A 15,683-nucleotide genomic window follows, 5' to 3' on the forward strand; every position below is an offset into this window, starting at 1 on the left:
CATATCCTTATATGCCTCTCTTAAGGAGATATGCATCTAGTTTGCTCTTGAAGCCTAGGACGGTCGATTCCGTCATAATCTCCTCTGGGAGGGCATTCCAGGTGTCAACCACTCTCTGAGTGAAGCAGAACTTCCTGACATTAGTCCTGAACCTGTCCCCCCTTAGCTTCATTACATGTCCTCTAGTCCGTGTCAAATTGGACAATGTAAATAATCTTCTCTGCTCTATTTTGTCGATTCCTTTCAGTATTTTGAAGGTCTCGATCATATCCCCACGCAGTCTCCTTTTCTCAAGGGAGAACAATCCTAGTGTTATAAGTCTGTCCTCGTATTCCAGTTTCTCCATACCCTTCACCAGTTTTGTTGCTCGTCTCTGCACCCTCTCCAGCAGTTTTATATCCTTCTTTAGGTAGGGAGACCAATGTTGGACGCAGTATTCCAAGTGTGGTCTGACCATTGCCCTATAAAGCGGCATTATAACTTTCTCCGATCTACTCGAGATTCCTTTCTTTATCATGCCCAACATTCTATTTGCCTTCTTTGCCGCTGCCGCGCATTGTGCCGACGGCTTCAGGGTCCTATCTATCAGTACACCCAGGTCCTTTTCTTGTTCACTCTTCCCCAGAGTTGCACCTGACATTGTATACTCGTATTCCTTATTTTTATTGCCTAAATGCATTACCTTGCATTTCTCCACATTGAACTTCATCTGCCATTTCTCCGCCCATGTTTCTAACCGACACAAGTCGCTCTGGAGTTTCTCTCTATCATCCTGCGATCTGATCGCCCGGCATAGTTTTGTATCGTCTGCAAACTTGATGATCTCACTGGATGTTCCTTCCTCCAGGTCATTGATATAAATATTAAAAAGGATCGGCCCAAGTACCGAGCCCTGGGGTACACCACTAGTCACTTTCTCCCAGTCGGAGAACTTCCCATTTATGCCCACTCTCTGCTTTCGGTTTTCCAGCCATTTGCCTATCCACCTTTGTATATCCCCCTCTATGCCATGGCTTTGTAGTTTCCTGAGAAGTCTTTCGTGTGGAACTTTGTCGAATGCTTTCTGGAAGTCCAAGTATATTATGTCCACCGGCTTCCCACTATCAATTTGCTCGTTCACGGTCTCAAAAAATTGGAGTAAATTCGTCAAACATGATTTCCCTTTCCTGAATCCATGTTGACTGGGTTTCATCAAGTCATGTGCGTCCAAGTGCCGGACTATGCTATCCTTGATCAGTGCTTCAACCATCTTGCCAGGGACAGACGTAAGACTCACAGGTCTATAGTTGCCCGGTTCCCCTCTCGATCCTTTTTTTAAAATTGGGGTGACGTTCGCTATCCTCCAGTCGTCCGGTATCTGTCCAGTTCTGATTGTCAGGTTTGCAAGTTTTTGCAATAACTCTCCGATTTCAACCTTCAATTCCTTTAAGACTCTCGGATGAATCCCATCCGGTCCAGGGGATTTGTCACTTTTAAGTTTGTCGATCTGATAGTATATCTGGTCTAAGTCCACTTCAACTGTGGTGAGGCTGTCTTCTATTTCTCCTGCAAACACTTTCTCCGCTTCAGGTATTGTTGAGGTGTCCTCCTTCGTAAAGACGGACGCAAAGAAGGAATTTAGTTTGTCTGCGATTTGTTTATCTTCCTTGATGTACCCTTTTCTTCCCTGGTCGTCCAGGGGTCCCACTGCCTCTTTTGCAGGTTTTTTCCCTTTCACGTATCTAAAGAAGGGCTTGAAGTTTTTGGCCTCCTGGGCTATTTTTTCCTCATATTCCTGTTTTGCATCCCTCACCGCCTTGTGACATTTCTTCTGATCATCTTTATGTTTGTTCCAGGCTTCGGTTGTCTTTATGCATTTCCATTTTTTGAAAGAGTCCTTCTTTTCTTTTATGGCTTCCTTCACCTGTATGGTAAGCCATGCCGGTTCTCTTTTGCTCTTTGTTCTCTGATCTTTGGAAATCCTCGGAATGTAGAGATCTTGTGCTTCTGTGATAGTATTTTTCAGTAGGGTCCATGCCTGATCAACCGTTTCAAGTTTGTCCACCATCTTCTCGAGTCGTTTTTCTACCATGGCTCTCATGCTATCGTATTTACCCTTTTTAAAGTTCAAGGTGGTGGTTAAGGTTTTGGCATGTTTCCCTTTCCCGATGTCAAGTTTAAAGTTGATTACATTGTGATCACTCGTTCCCAGTGGAACCATGACTTCCACTTCTGTTATCGGTCCCGTGAGGCCATTTAGGACCAAGTCCAAGGTGGCGTTGCCTCTTGTCGGCTCTTTTACCATTTGTTCCAGGAAGCAATCCCCTAGCACCTCCAGGAACTTGGCTTCCTTGCCGCAGTCGGAGGTTGCTAGTTTCCAGTCTATCCCTGGGAAATTGAAGTCTCCCAATATAATTACATTGCCTGTCTTGCATTCTTGTTTGATTTCCTCCATCATTTCTGAGTCAGTTTCCTCCGCCTGTCCTGGTGGACGATAGTAAAGGCCAATTTTCGTATCTGCGCCATATTGACCAGGAATTTTGATCCAGAGTGACTCAAGCTTCTCTTTCATTTCTGTTGTAACCATTTCAACAGAATCTATTCCCTCCTTAACATATAGAGCAATACCTCCAATACCTTAACAACAATTGTTGTGCAATTGTCTATAAAGTACTGGCATAAATCTACATTTACACACCTAAATTTGGCTGTGAGCACAAGCAAATTCAATGACGATTTAACATAATATGATTAATTTTGCTGTATGTAGCATGATATGATTAATTTTGCTGGATTTAGCAATTATAGAAATATGGCCCGAACTAAGATGTATTTCTGGTGCTGACCTCTGAAAAACTCTAGCCATCTGTCTTGATATTATTGTAAGCCTGAAACAAAGAAGTTAAGTACCTCTTTCAGTGAATACAAATGATAGCTGGGTTTGGTGCCAGTGCCAAACAGAACTTTACTCTACAAGATATGCACAATAATAGAAGATGAAGCAGTGTCAAACAGAACTCTATTCTCTAAACTATGAACAGGAATCAGAGGCTGGAGTGGAACAAAAAGACACAGGGTTTGAAGCAAAAGGGTTAATTACCTAACCTATCCAACCTGTGGCCAGAGGGCCGCATGCGGCCCAATGAAGTATTTTGTGTGGCCCTGGTCGAGGGCGATGCAGTGTTTTCCTCTGCTGCCTCCGGGTGTTTACCGTCTTGCTGGCTCTCTCCTCTGTCTTGTTGCACCGTTTGCGCGGCCCCAGAAAAATTTTTTCCAGCCAATGCAGCCTAGGAAAGCCAAAAGGTTGGACACCCCTGACCTAAGCAATCAGAAGCTGGGGATGTAACAAAAGAGATGCCAACTGCATGAAACTCCCAGACAATGACTCACTTAATCTTGCTAGTATCTGGTCAACAGGAAACAAAGATCCTGAATTGTGATTGGACACTATTCCTGACTTGTAACTGGACTTGACTTCCAGCTCCTACTATCCATAAAAAGGTGAGATTCACCTAAGCTTCTTCCCTCTTGGGATTGCCGGGCACCAACTTGCTAGACTTCTCATCTGCACCCAAGACACTATGTTCTACTCCTAACCATTCTGCAACTGAAGAACCTTTCTTCCAGTAAGGACATCATCTCCTCCAGCCACCCTCTGCAAACAACAGACCTCCTTTACCCTTCTAATCAAAGCAACAATAAGAAAAAAGAATACTTTTGGGGTCTTTATCAGAGTGAGTTACTTTTAATCCAGCTTAATTAATCATTCTGCTTCTCTAACAATATTTTATCTTGTGGCACATTTCCCTTGTTTAAAGATCCCTAAATTGTAACTAAAATCACTGCATTGCCTGTATAATCTTGCAAATAAACATGCTGTGTAAAAATAAGTCTAGTTCTTCCTTAAATGCTCTACATATCTACAGGGCTAAGTTATAGGCAGGTAGTGACATTCCCCAAATTAACGTTTATTTATATTATATATTTTCTTGTTATAGCTGGTGTAAACGCTCACATCTAACCCTATGCAGGAAGGCACGTATATAATCTAGCATGTGCTACTGTTAAAGCACCCTCTGACCTGCCAATGCTCCTCCTAGCTGTATACCCTCTTTGTAGATGCATGCAATAGATTTTGCATCCACAATTAGTATAATACTGTCTAATGGCAGTTACACTCAATCTGCTAATTAGCACCAGTTAGCACCAATCAACACCAACTGAAGCCAGTAACTGTTAACACCAATTAGCAACATAATTAAACAATTAATTTGTGCATATAACTGACACTATTGTATTGCCATTTTGTGCACCCAGCGTAAAATTGCACATGCAACATTATAGATTTAGGAAAGGGACCGATCTTGAAAATGATTTAACTGGGCAGAAAGGGATCCTATCTGCTTAAATTACACTGAGCGGCTTGTAAGAGGATATTTAGCAGCACTTACCCATGCAGTGTCACTGAACATTTCCTCCAACCACTGTGGCACTTCTCAGATAGTGCCAGTGTGGTATTGGGGGAAGGGAAGATACTGGTTGAAGCCAGGAGTTATGCAGGCACTGGCAGTATTCAGTGCTAAGCACATATAAGTAACAAGGAAGCAGGATCATTTAAACAACAGCCCTAAATATGCCCAGTTAGCAAAGTGAGTATGACACTATATCGGTCATACCCACATCAGGGCACTGCCAAAGGCCTGTATATTCAGAGCCATGCCAAGATATAGCCAGAATGGAATATCTGGGTCGATTTAAGCTAGTGGCACTCGGCATTTAAAAACTGCTGCCTACTACCAGTGAATGGTGACCCAATAAGCTATCTGTTTAGCGGCAGTTCCCAGTTGCTGCCCCTGTGCCACCCTAACTGTGGTGCTCGGCTATACAGATAGTGGTAGAGCATTTGGATGGACTTTCAGCTTGCCACTCTGGAGACAATTCTATGCCCAGGCGCTTCCATACAGGGGCCCCAAGGCTGCATCTTTGCAGCTTGAATAATCTAGGCGTCTACATTCCCTTATTGAATCCTAGTGTACCCTGGTATCGGAGCACCTAACCTTTAGGTACCCACACTTCCGCCATCCATAGACCTACTGCAGGTGCAGAAATCTAAAAGTGGCAGGAACAAGTGTACCTTAGAGTATTCTGTAAGTTAGGCATGTCGGTACCAATTCTATAAACCATACCTAAAGTTATTTGCCTAGATCGGTGTGCCTGGCTTAATAAGCATTGCTAATTAGCAAAAATTAATTGACATCAATTGCACATAACTGGATGATAGGTGCCTAACTTGGTAAGCAACTACTACTTTTAGATAGGCGCCTAGTCCAACGATAATACTAGAAAGTAGGCGTGGTTAGGGGAGTGGATTGTGGGGGTGTTTGCCATGTAGGCACCTGTTTTAGATTTAGACACACTCATTTAGGCCAAGAAAACCCTGGCATAAATGGGGTGCGCCTAGGGTTAGGATGTCTACCGATGCCTAAGCCCACTTTAGGTACCAGTAAGCGCAAATTTATAGTGTGCTCAATTTTTATAGAATCGCGCTTAGTGCTGCACTATCAAGCTCCTAACTTTTAGGGGTTCATAGTCTTAAGCGCGCGCTGACAAATGAGCGCCGACAATTCAGCGCAAGACTTCAGTGTGCCACAGGAAAACCTTCTTTTAAAAGGCTCCGATGGGGGGTGTTGGTAGGGAACCCCCCCTTTACTTAATAGGGATCACGCTGGCGTTGGGGGGGTTTGGGGGGTTGTAACCTCACATTATACTGGAAACTTAACTTTTTCCCTATTTTTTAGGGAAAAAGTTAAGTCTTCAGTATAATGTGGAGGGTTACACGCCCACACAACCTCAAACACGGCAGCGCGATCCCTATTAAGTAGAGTGGGGGGGGTTCCCCACCAACACCCCCCGTTGAAGCCCTTTAGAAGAAGGTTTTCCTGTGGCACGCTGATGTCTTGCGCTGAATTGTCGGCACTCGTTTGTCTCACGTGCTATTGTCTCGTCACCCTTTTAGGTGCCATTTATACAATATTCCCAGTCCTGCCCACACTATGTCCATGTGTAATACACATTATGCAAGATACTCGGGTATTTACAGAATAGTGTTTCAGGCAACTTTCTACAAAGTATTCAAAGGCAAGGAGGTATCACTCCAAACGAAGATCAGACTTGTCCACGCACTCATTTTCTCAGTGGTCAGTTATGGATGTGAAAGCTGGACACTACGGAAACAAGACAGAAAGAAGATTGACTCATTTGAGCTTTGGTGCTGGAGAAGGCTTTTAGGCGTGCCGTGGACTGCCAGAAGAACTAACAAATCGATTCTGGAAGAGATCAAACTGGCTATGTCACGCGAAGTCCAAACGATGACGTTACAACTGTCTTATTTTGGTCACACCATCAGAAGAGAGAGATCACTGGAGATCATGTTTGGGAAGATCGAAGGAACCAGGAGAAAAGGGCGACTTGCAATTAGATGGCTGGACACATTGAAAACAGCCACAGGGATGATGCTGGAGAACTTTTCCGGACTAGCACAAAACCGATTTCTTTTTAGATCCGCAATGCATCAAGTCACTAGGACTCGAGCATAAGTCGATGGCACCTAACAGCAGCTTCAGGCAGTGCACGAGTACATATGCACATTAAATGTGAATCTACACACCTACACGCTAGTATTTTAAACATTTACACAACATGCAACAGGCTCAGCACCTAATTTACAGCTAAACAGCAGCTAAAAAGTCATGGGTAGCGGACTTAAGCATTTAGAGCTGCTGGTAAAAACATAAACGCTGTTTGCAAACTGGTCTGAAAGATTTGTGAATATATTTACAAGAAAATGAAACTGCAAGAATAAATAATGACCACTCAGCCCTGGACTGTGGAAGCAGATTTTTCTTCGGGCTGCAAAGGGGTCCAGAGATTTGAGACTGAAACGGAAGAAGCTGTAGCAATCCCTCTAGACTAAAATGAAATCCCATGCTGCAATTCCAGTAATGCTGAGGCTCTTCTGAACTACAGTTCCCACTAAGTTTGTCATGAAAGCATATTCGGGTCACTTGATGTTGCTCCGAACCCCTCACAGGCTAATTTAACTGACCCATGCCGGGAAAAAGAAGAAAACAGCTATATAAAGAATGTTAGACTGGAGAAGAAAAAAATAAAGGAATGACAGAAGGAAATTGGTTTGAAGAGTTTTTAAGTGCAGGAAGGTGAAGTGAGCTTGAGATGAAAGGACAATGGTATCAGCTGACCTGTTCTTCAGAGCATTATTATGAGATTTCAACAAAAAATATTGGAACCGCATATCAAGTCACAAAAACTGAGATGTAAGCACAGCAAAACAATTAGATACAATTAGATCTAAGCAAGTCCAATAAAAAGAATTCATTGAAAAGCGCACAAAAAGGTACGTTTCCCTTTTGGATTCACATTTTTGTGAGGAATGGCTTGTATTTTTCTCTCAATGAAAAGGGTTTAGGTGTGTGTCTTTGTGTTTGGGAGAACATGTGGGGGATGAAGGTGAGCTGAGGGCGTGAGGTGCTGGGTTTGGAAGGGGATCTAAGGTACAGTGGGTGTAAGAGAGGTGTGGGGTGACTAAGTCTGGATGTATATTATGGGCAAGCAAAGTCTTGTGTGTGTGTGTGTGCTTGCGCACATGCCTGTGGGCAGGTATGTGTGGGTGTAGGGAGACTTGGGGGCTTGTGGGGGCTATTACTGACATACCTTCCCCTATCCACCTCACATCATATTCTCTCACCACTCCTATTCCCACTTTCCTCTTCCCTTCTCATCCCTCTTCCTCTCCTCATTCCTCCTACCCCGCTCAGCATTCTTTTATCAGCATTTTCATATCCCCTACAATCCTCCTTTCCCCTGCCACTTCTCCCTCCCACTCTCTCCTCATGCTTGCAGAGATCAGCTGGGTTGGAAGAGCAAGTATGTTCCTACATTGAGACTATCATATAAAGGCATGAAGGAGCTTATGCGTCATTATAAAATAGCATCTCAAAAGCCATGACAAGTTATGGATAAAATGTGGCCAGGCGTATTTACACTAATAGGCCTAAACCTCTCACAAACCTTTGAATGCAGAAAAAGGATGTATCTACTGGTTACTATGAGTCCTTTTGGTGGTGGGTAATTTTATGCTCATACAAAAAGAGTTGACATGTGAAAAAAAACCTTCATAAAATTATCCCCAAGCGCCTCTTCAGGATGGGGTTGCCCCCGGTAGTGTCTGGTAACCCAAAACAGTGTTACCCTTGTGCTTCTCAATTTTGGTTTTCAACTGCCCCAGCTAGACTGGCAACAGAAGAAGCACTTAAATGCACACCATCGCTTGCTACCATGGCCAGTCTCTCAGTAAGAACCACAAGACTGGCCCCAAAAGAGAAGGAGATAGTATAGCGTAATTACTTTTCCTGATGTCAGTTTGGCTAGGGCTTTTGAAAAGCAAGACTGGGAGACAAAGGTGAAACATCATTACAGAAGATACATTCTCTCATGCTCAGGTCTTCCCATTGTGCCAGTTCTGGCCCTTTATGGTTTATATGGTGGGGACTGGCCTCCTCACCATCCATAGCTCTTCCATTGCAACACTGCTGGGTCCTCCAATATTTGGGTGGCAGGGTCTGGCCTCCCCGCTATCCACAGCTCCTCCCATGTGCATTTCCTGCACTTCTCTTTTGTTTGTGCATGCACAATGAGATATGTAAGAATGATGAACAAACAGACATCCAGATGGCCCCTCCACAACAGCTGCTCTCATATTTTTTGAGAAATGTGTCTACAGTGTCATGCAGCTGCACCTACATGATTAAGTTGTGTGCAAAATGAAATAATGGCCAAGAAATATGTCAGGGCCTAACAGAATATGGCCAATAAGCTGAAGATTTCTGCAGGAATGCCTAGAAATCACCAATGACTTAGGATCTACTTTATAGCAGCTTGCAATGCTCTAAGACCAAAATTCAGCGCTAATTAGCTGTCCGGGAATGAAGCCAGGCTGGGTAAATAGCATATAGCCATCTATCCCATGATATTCAGCAGGAGATAGATGGCTATTTTGTCCACCTATTGTCTCGGTCTAGCCAGCTATATCTCAGTTGGCCAAATCTAAACCAGAAATTCAATGTTGGTCGCCAGATACAGTGCTGGCATTGAATTTCCGGGTTCGCTGCGGACTGTGAGAGATCGCCGGCAATCTCCCATGGTTTGAATATTGGGGAAGGGGTCTATCTTTACATCAATGATATGGAGCTTTTACCTCAACCTGCGTACAAGAAGATAGCAGAACGGGATAGAAATTATTTCCAAATATAGCTCTGCACTCTCGAACGCACTCTCAAATCAGCAGGCTAGATGTTATGATCTGGATTGAGATTTTAGCATGCTTGCTCTGGTCTAACATGGCATCAGCTCTTTGATGTCCATGGAGCACACAAAGGCCTTTAAACATGTGCAACAAACACCATTTTCTATAAGGCCTAGCATTTTTCAAAGGTTTCACATTGAAGTACTGGCTATGATCAGTTCTTACTGGCTCCTCAGAAGATTTGATCTCACAGCAGTCTTGTAGCAGGCCCATGAAAGTTCACAATAATGCACAACATTGTTTAAAACAGCATGAGGACTTAGAAGTAAGTATAATATAACTTATTTTAAACAGTTTAAATCTGAACCACCTATTGATATTTGCATTGGCCACCACCACCACCAAAGGCCATGCATTAAATAAAATCAAACCAAAATATACCTCATCCCCTTCTTGAGGTCGCATCAAAGAAACTCGGTCATACTGCCTTCGCAGTAATGCCCACAAAGCATCGAGTCGACCCTGCAACAGAAGAAAAGAGCAAATCAACAACAGTTTACCTTCCTTTGTTTTCAAATAAATTAATGGTCTTAAACAGGTGTTCTCAAACCAGTCCTCGAGACACACCTAGTCACTCAGGTTTTCAGAATGATCACAATGAATATGCATGAGGAAGATTTGCATAGATTGGATGTAGTGCATGCATAGTCATTGTGTATATCCTGAAAACCTGGCTGGCTAGGTGTGTCCTGAGAACTGGACTGAGAACCTCTGGTTTTAACTAATGCAGTCACATTGGAAAAAGCAAGCTTTGCATTCTCAAAGACTCCTACACAACATTATTGGCAGGGCTGGATTAAAGGGTAGGCCAAGTTGGTACATGCCTTGAGCCCAAAGAGTTCAAGGGGGACCGGTGCGCTGCCTGTTCCAATGATGTCCGTGTACTTGCCTCCAGACCTTGCTCCAGACATTCAAGTACTGCCTCCTCCTGCCTTCTTCATTACTCAGTGCAACTGAACTCACAGGTCTTCAAAAGGTCACAGGATTTTGCATCAGAAGAAAGGAAAAATTTTTTCACTCGGAGAGTAGTTAAGCTCTGAAACACATTGCCAGAGGTTGTGGTAAGAGTGGATAGCGAAGCTGGTTTTAAGAAAGGTTTGGACAATATCCTGGAGGAAAAGTCCATAGTCTGTTATTGAGAGAGATATGGGAGAAGCCACTGCTTGCCCTGGATCGGTAGCATGGAATATTGCTACTCCTTGGGTTTTGGTCAGGTACTAGTGACCTGGAATGGCCACTGTGATAACTGGGCTTGATGGACCATTGGTCTGACCCAGTAAGGCTATTCTTATGTTCTTAAGAAAGGCTTCCGGGCCAGCCATAGGCATATATATAGGAACCAGTGCCCGTGGCCTTTTCAAGATTGAGAGTTCAGCAGCATTGAATAATGAATGGAGAAGATGCTACTTGGAGTTGGGCCTAGAGGCACACTCTCGCAGAAGGGGGCAGGGCCATGTGGGTAGGGGAGGGGGCAGGGCCATAGAGGGGCAGGGGGCCCAGTGCACCTGGATGCCTAAAGGCTACCAAAGAATTGATCCTGCACTGATCTTTGAAAATTTGTTATTAATGGTTTAATAAAGGGGGAACACTACCTGCAAATAATCCACTTCTGGGCATTATAAAGAGATATTTCTTTTATTTTTTGACTATGAAGAGAATTCTTAATAACCAGAGCCACATGCTCTATTATTTCTTTATATGCCCCATACATTGAATTTTTACATGGAATAAAAATTCTTACTTTTGTTGCAGGAGATAATTATTTGGTTTTTTTCATCTTGGGTTATGAGGATGATGGGTGAAATTGAGATGATCTTCATTGCATTTTGGAAATATTTTCGGGATGAAAATGCTAAAAAGCAACTTGGTCTTCTAAATAAACATTTTCGAGCAAATACAGCTAGAGTAAAAGATTACACTGAAGCCAGTTATAGGATAAATATTGAGGCCCAAATTCTATAACCAGCGCCTAAAGTTAGGCACCTATTTCGGAGGCGCCCAACTAGATAGGCACCTATTCAAATTAAATAACAAGCTCAATTAAGCTTTTTAATCAGTACCGATTGAAACATAGGTGCCTATCAAGAAAGCACGATTCTGTAACAAGGCGCCTCTAAAAATTTAGGCGGCCTTCAAAAAAATAGGAGTTATGCATGTTAGGAGTGGGCATGGCCATGTGTTAGGCGCCTTCTTACAGAATCACTGCTCTTAAGCGCGCTTAAGTGCTCGCATGGGCGCCTAACTTTTAGTTGTGCCTAGAGCTGGCCTATTTAATGGGCGCCTCCAAAATAGGTGCCTCTCAGCTTGATTCACTAAACAGCACCCAATTTTACTTGAATCACGCTGAACAGTGCCTACATTGGCGCCTAACTTTTGGGCGCTTCTTATAGAATTTGCCCTTGAATGTTGAAAGTTACCTTGATTGGCGTGTACCATTTTGGTTGATGGGTCTCTACCGTAGGTTTGGGTTTAGGAGGGTAAGTCTGAAAAGGTATTTCGTCTTCTTCTGGGAGAGTCACAACGGCATTTTTGGCTTTTTCTAACCTGGCTCCTTCTTCAGTGGATCCCTTATCTCCCCAACGAACCTGACAGGTAAAGCATAACAAAATTAAGTGTGTGCAAATAAAAATGACATATTGAGCAAATATAAACCAAAAAGAAATATTCAGTGAGTTCTGATAGCCAGCTTTAAACTATATGCCCCCCCCCTCCATCCCCCATATTCAGCCTGCAATGGTCAACGTTTTTTAAAATGCTAACAATTGCTGGCTAATTTTGTCCCCCGTATTCAATGCCACAGCACAGAGCTCCTGATACCCTCCCAACCCTCCCCCATGATGTCTCTCCCCCACTCACATCACACCCTCCCTCTAGCTGGCCCACCCGCCCCTATGCCTACCTAAATACCTGGCACTTCCAAAATGGCAAGAAATCAGGGCAGCCATTTTGGAGGCACCGTGAAGGAGGAAGGAGGGGCCCATGTTTCTGCTCTTGACCCCTCTCTGGAATAGCAGGTATTTAGGTATGGAGGGCCTACCTAGACATGAGGGATGGGAGGTGGGAGTCTGACAGGGGGGAAGGGTATCCTGGGGAGGGTTGGGAGGGCATCAGGGGGAGGTACATCCTGAGGGAGTTGGGAAGGGATCAGGGGCTATAGAGGAGGTAAATATTTTATAAAAATTTTGCAGGGACCTGGCCCAATATTCAGCTAGGGCCTACATAAGATAAGCAGGTGAATTTAGGACAGCTAAATTCACCTGCATATCTTATATGGACCTCAGCTGAATATCGCTGGCACCCAGTGGTGTAGCAAGGGTGAGAGGCGCCCGGGGAAGTGGTGCCCCCACCACCACCTCCATATGCTCCTTCCCCACCCCCTCCTGCCGTGTGTGAACCGCTTCCCTTCCCCCATACCTCTGTAACGTTCCTGGCTTGAGCAGCAACACCCAAGCTGCTGTCACACCAGTGTCGGCTCTTCCTCTGATGTCACTTCCTAGGCATGGGTCCAGGAAGTGACGGCAGAGGAAGAGCCAACGCTGGTGCGATAGCAGGTTGGGGGTTGCTGCTCTCGACAGGAACGTTACAGAGGTTTGGGGAAAGGAACGTGGTGAACACGCATGGCAATGGGTGTGGGGTGCGGAGAGGAGGTCAGGCGCCTGCACCCTCACCACGACGGTGCCTGGGGCAGACCGGCCCCCCCCTTACTATACCACTGCTGGCACCCGCATTAGCCCCAGCTCTTCCTCAGCACCGCCCCCTAGCCTGCTCCTGACTGGCCTCTTTTTTGGGGTCGATCACAGCCGATATTCAGTGGCTTCGCTCCGATTAGTGCCACTAAACAACAGTGGTTGGCTGCCGAATGGTCTCACTTCTGGCTTCAGATTAATTGGCTACACTCTCTATATATTGTGTTTCATAAAGACATCTGGACATCCACAAAACATCAGGTCAACTCCACGCATGCTTCCTCTTGTTGGAGATGCAAAATTGAACTGGCCTCATTTCAACATACACTTTATGACTTGAGTACTGTACTTAACCATTTACTGGATAGAGGTCTAGTCTTGTATTAAACAAGTTCTTCCAATTAGAGAAGTACTTACATTGCCAGTCATCATTTTACGATCACTGGCGATATATTTATGTTTATTAAACTTTGATATATCACTGAAGCTTATGACATTGGTTTACAATAAAAAGAAAAAATAGAAAGGAAATGCATAAAAATATAGCATCTATGCCCATTAAAAGAAAAAAAAAAAGGTTTCTTGCCCCAAACAGCTGAGTGGCAGGAGGCTTTCCCCTGCCTCTCAGCTGTTCAGGCTTCCCCTGCCGGCTCTGCGCATGTGTGAGTGTCACTCTCACAGCCATCAATCGGACGGGAGAGTCAGGGATTATGATAAACCTCTGCATTAATCATTTGCATGCAAACGTTTTAGTGCATCAATAGCTCTTTTTGAATCGGTCAAAAATCGGATCGGAGCAGACCCACACGGTCTTACCGATCTTCATAGTGCATCTAGGCCTTAGTCCTATAAATTGATAGTAATACCAATCTAATGTCTTGGAAAGATCTAAGAGATCGTGTAGGCATATAAAGGATAGTTAAAGAATTCAGATAGCTAGGTTGCATAGTATGTAATGACTTGTGGTGTGGAGTGCACAAAAGGGAGAAAGAAAATCCAACGTAGTCTGCAGTAAACAACAGCAACCAGAAAACAACAAACAGACTGCAGACAATGTACAAGATGCAGTCGTTGTTTATTAATAAATGCAGTAACATATACAACCTTATAGCTAACCAAGGGACCCGACACGGTCCGTGTTTCGGATGACATGCAGTTTGCTTTATACCTTAACCACCATGGATCCCTGAGAAAGGCGTGTCATCCGAAACACGGACCGTGTCGGGTCCCTTGGTTGGCTATAAGGTTGTATATGTTACTGCATTTACTAATTAACAACGCCTGCATCTTGTACATTGTCTGCAGTCTGTTTGTTGTTTTCTTGTGGTGTGGAGTGACATAATTTTAAAAAAGTCTAAGTCTGTTTTGGGCCTAGAGCGCTAGTCGCACACAGTCGGCAGCGTCTAAAGTCCATTCTTGAAAAATACGTCCAAAATATTTTTTGCGAGAATCGTCTAATTAAACGTCCAGCAGTTTGATCGTCCAGACCGCCAAGCGTCTATCTTTATACCGCATTCTTGCCCAAAAATTTGTCGAAGTCCAAAACACCTAGAAAAAGACCTTTTGGACGTGGGAATGGTCAGAAAAGTGATGGGCTGGCCACCCAGACATGGTAACAGAGTAGTGGGACACATCACAGGGCACTGCTGTGTGAAGTTCACAAAAAGGGTGCCACATATACATCTCACCACAACTCCCTTGCAGGTCATGGTGAGCCCCCCAAAACCTACTATACCCACCTGTCTATTACCCCAATGGCCTTTATGGCTGCAGGTGCCATCTATATGGCAGTACAGTAGGGTTTGGAGGGGGGGGCTCACATTTTTTACCATGAATGCAGTGGTTAGAGTGGTTTGTGGGCCTGGGTCCTCCTCTCTATGGTACACTAATACACCCCTCTGACTACTTAAGCCACCTCTGTGCAGCTCTACTAGGCTTTCTTAGGCCAGGTGCTGATGTTCTGGAGGCAGGTATGTATGTTTTTATTCTGATTTTTATGGCAATGTGGGGGCGGGGGTTGGAGGTCTTTACTTTGTGTCTGCAGTGGTTATCTGGTCACTTTGGATACCTTCTGGGCACTTAGATGACACAACATATAAGTTCTGCCTAGCAGTCTCGTCAAACTTACGATTACTGTTGCAGCATGACTAAGTTTGGTTGGCTCACATGCTTCCCACCCCCCACCCTAACCACTCCTCCAAAAACACCCTTTTTATCTCTGGGCGCACAGTGGCAGTCAAAAGGCCTAAGCTGCCTCTAGATATGTCTAAAACCTGTTTTGATTATTGGCACTTGGATGATCTGTGTTTTAGGTCGTCCAAGTGCCGACTTAGGTAGGTTTTTAGACGTATTTCTGTTTTGATTAGAATTTTAAATTTGATTCTGTATGGGACTAGCAACCAGTGACACTGCAGGAAAAGTGATGTAACATGATCAAATTTGCTTTTATGTCCAAGTAATTTAAGTGCTGTATTTTGTAGAGTCTGAAGGCGTTTGAGATTGAATTTACTGATACCAGCATAAATAATGCTTCAGTAATCAATTTTAGATGTAAAGAATGCATGTATTAATGTATGTAAATTATTATTATCAAAATAATGTCTTCTCATATTGCTCTTAGTGATTTAACAGCCTCT

General features: G+C 44.0%; 1 protein-coding gene across 2 annotated transcripts in view; it reads right to left on the reverse strand.

Annotated features, from left to right (window-relative positions):
* The window catches only part of ANTXR2 (ANTXR cell adhesion molecule 2), a 425,705-nt gene that overhangs the window by 114,156 nt on the left and 295,866 nt on the right, over positions 1-15,683 (reverse strand). For both annotated transcript variants that reach the window (XM_033963685.1, XM_033963677.1), the window contains exons 15-16: positions 11,779-11,946; positions 9,743-9,823 (exon numbers count right to left, since the gene is read on the reverse strand). In XM_033963685.1, the coding sequence (XP_033819576.1) occupies positions 9,743-9,823; positions 11,779-11,946 (249 nt within the window). The remainder of the gene's footprint in view (positions 1-9,742; positions 9,824-11,778; positions 11,947-15,683) is intronic.

Source organism: Geotrypetes seraphini, chromosome 1 (assembly GCF_902459505.1).
Source record: "Geotrypetes seraphini chromosome 1, aGeoSer1.1, whole genome shotgun sequence".
In the NCBI taxonomy this organism is placed as follows: Eukaryota; Metazoa; Chordata; class Amphibia; order Gymnophiona; family Dermophiidae; genus Geotrypetes; species Geotrypetes seraphini.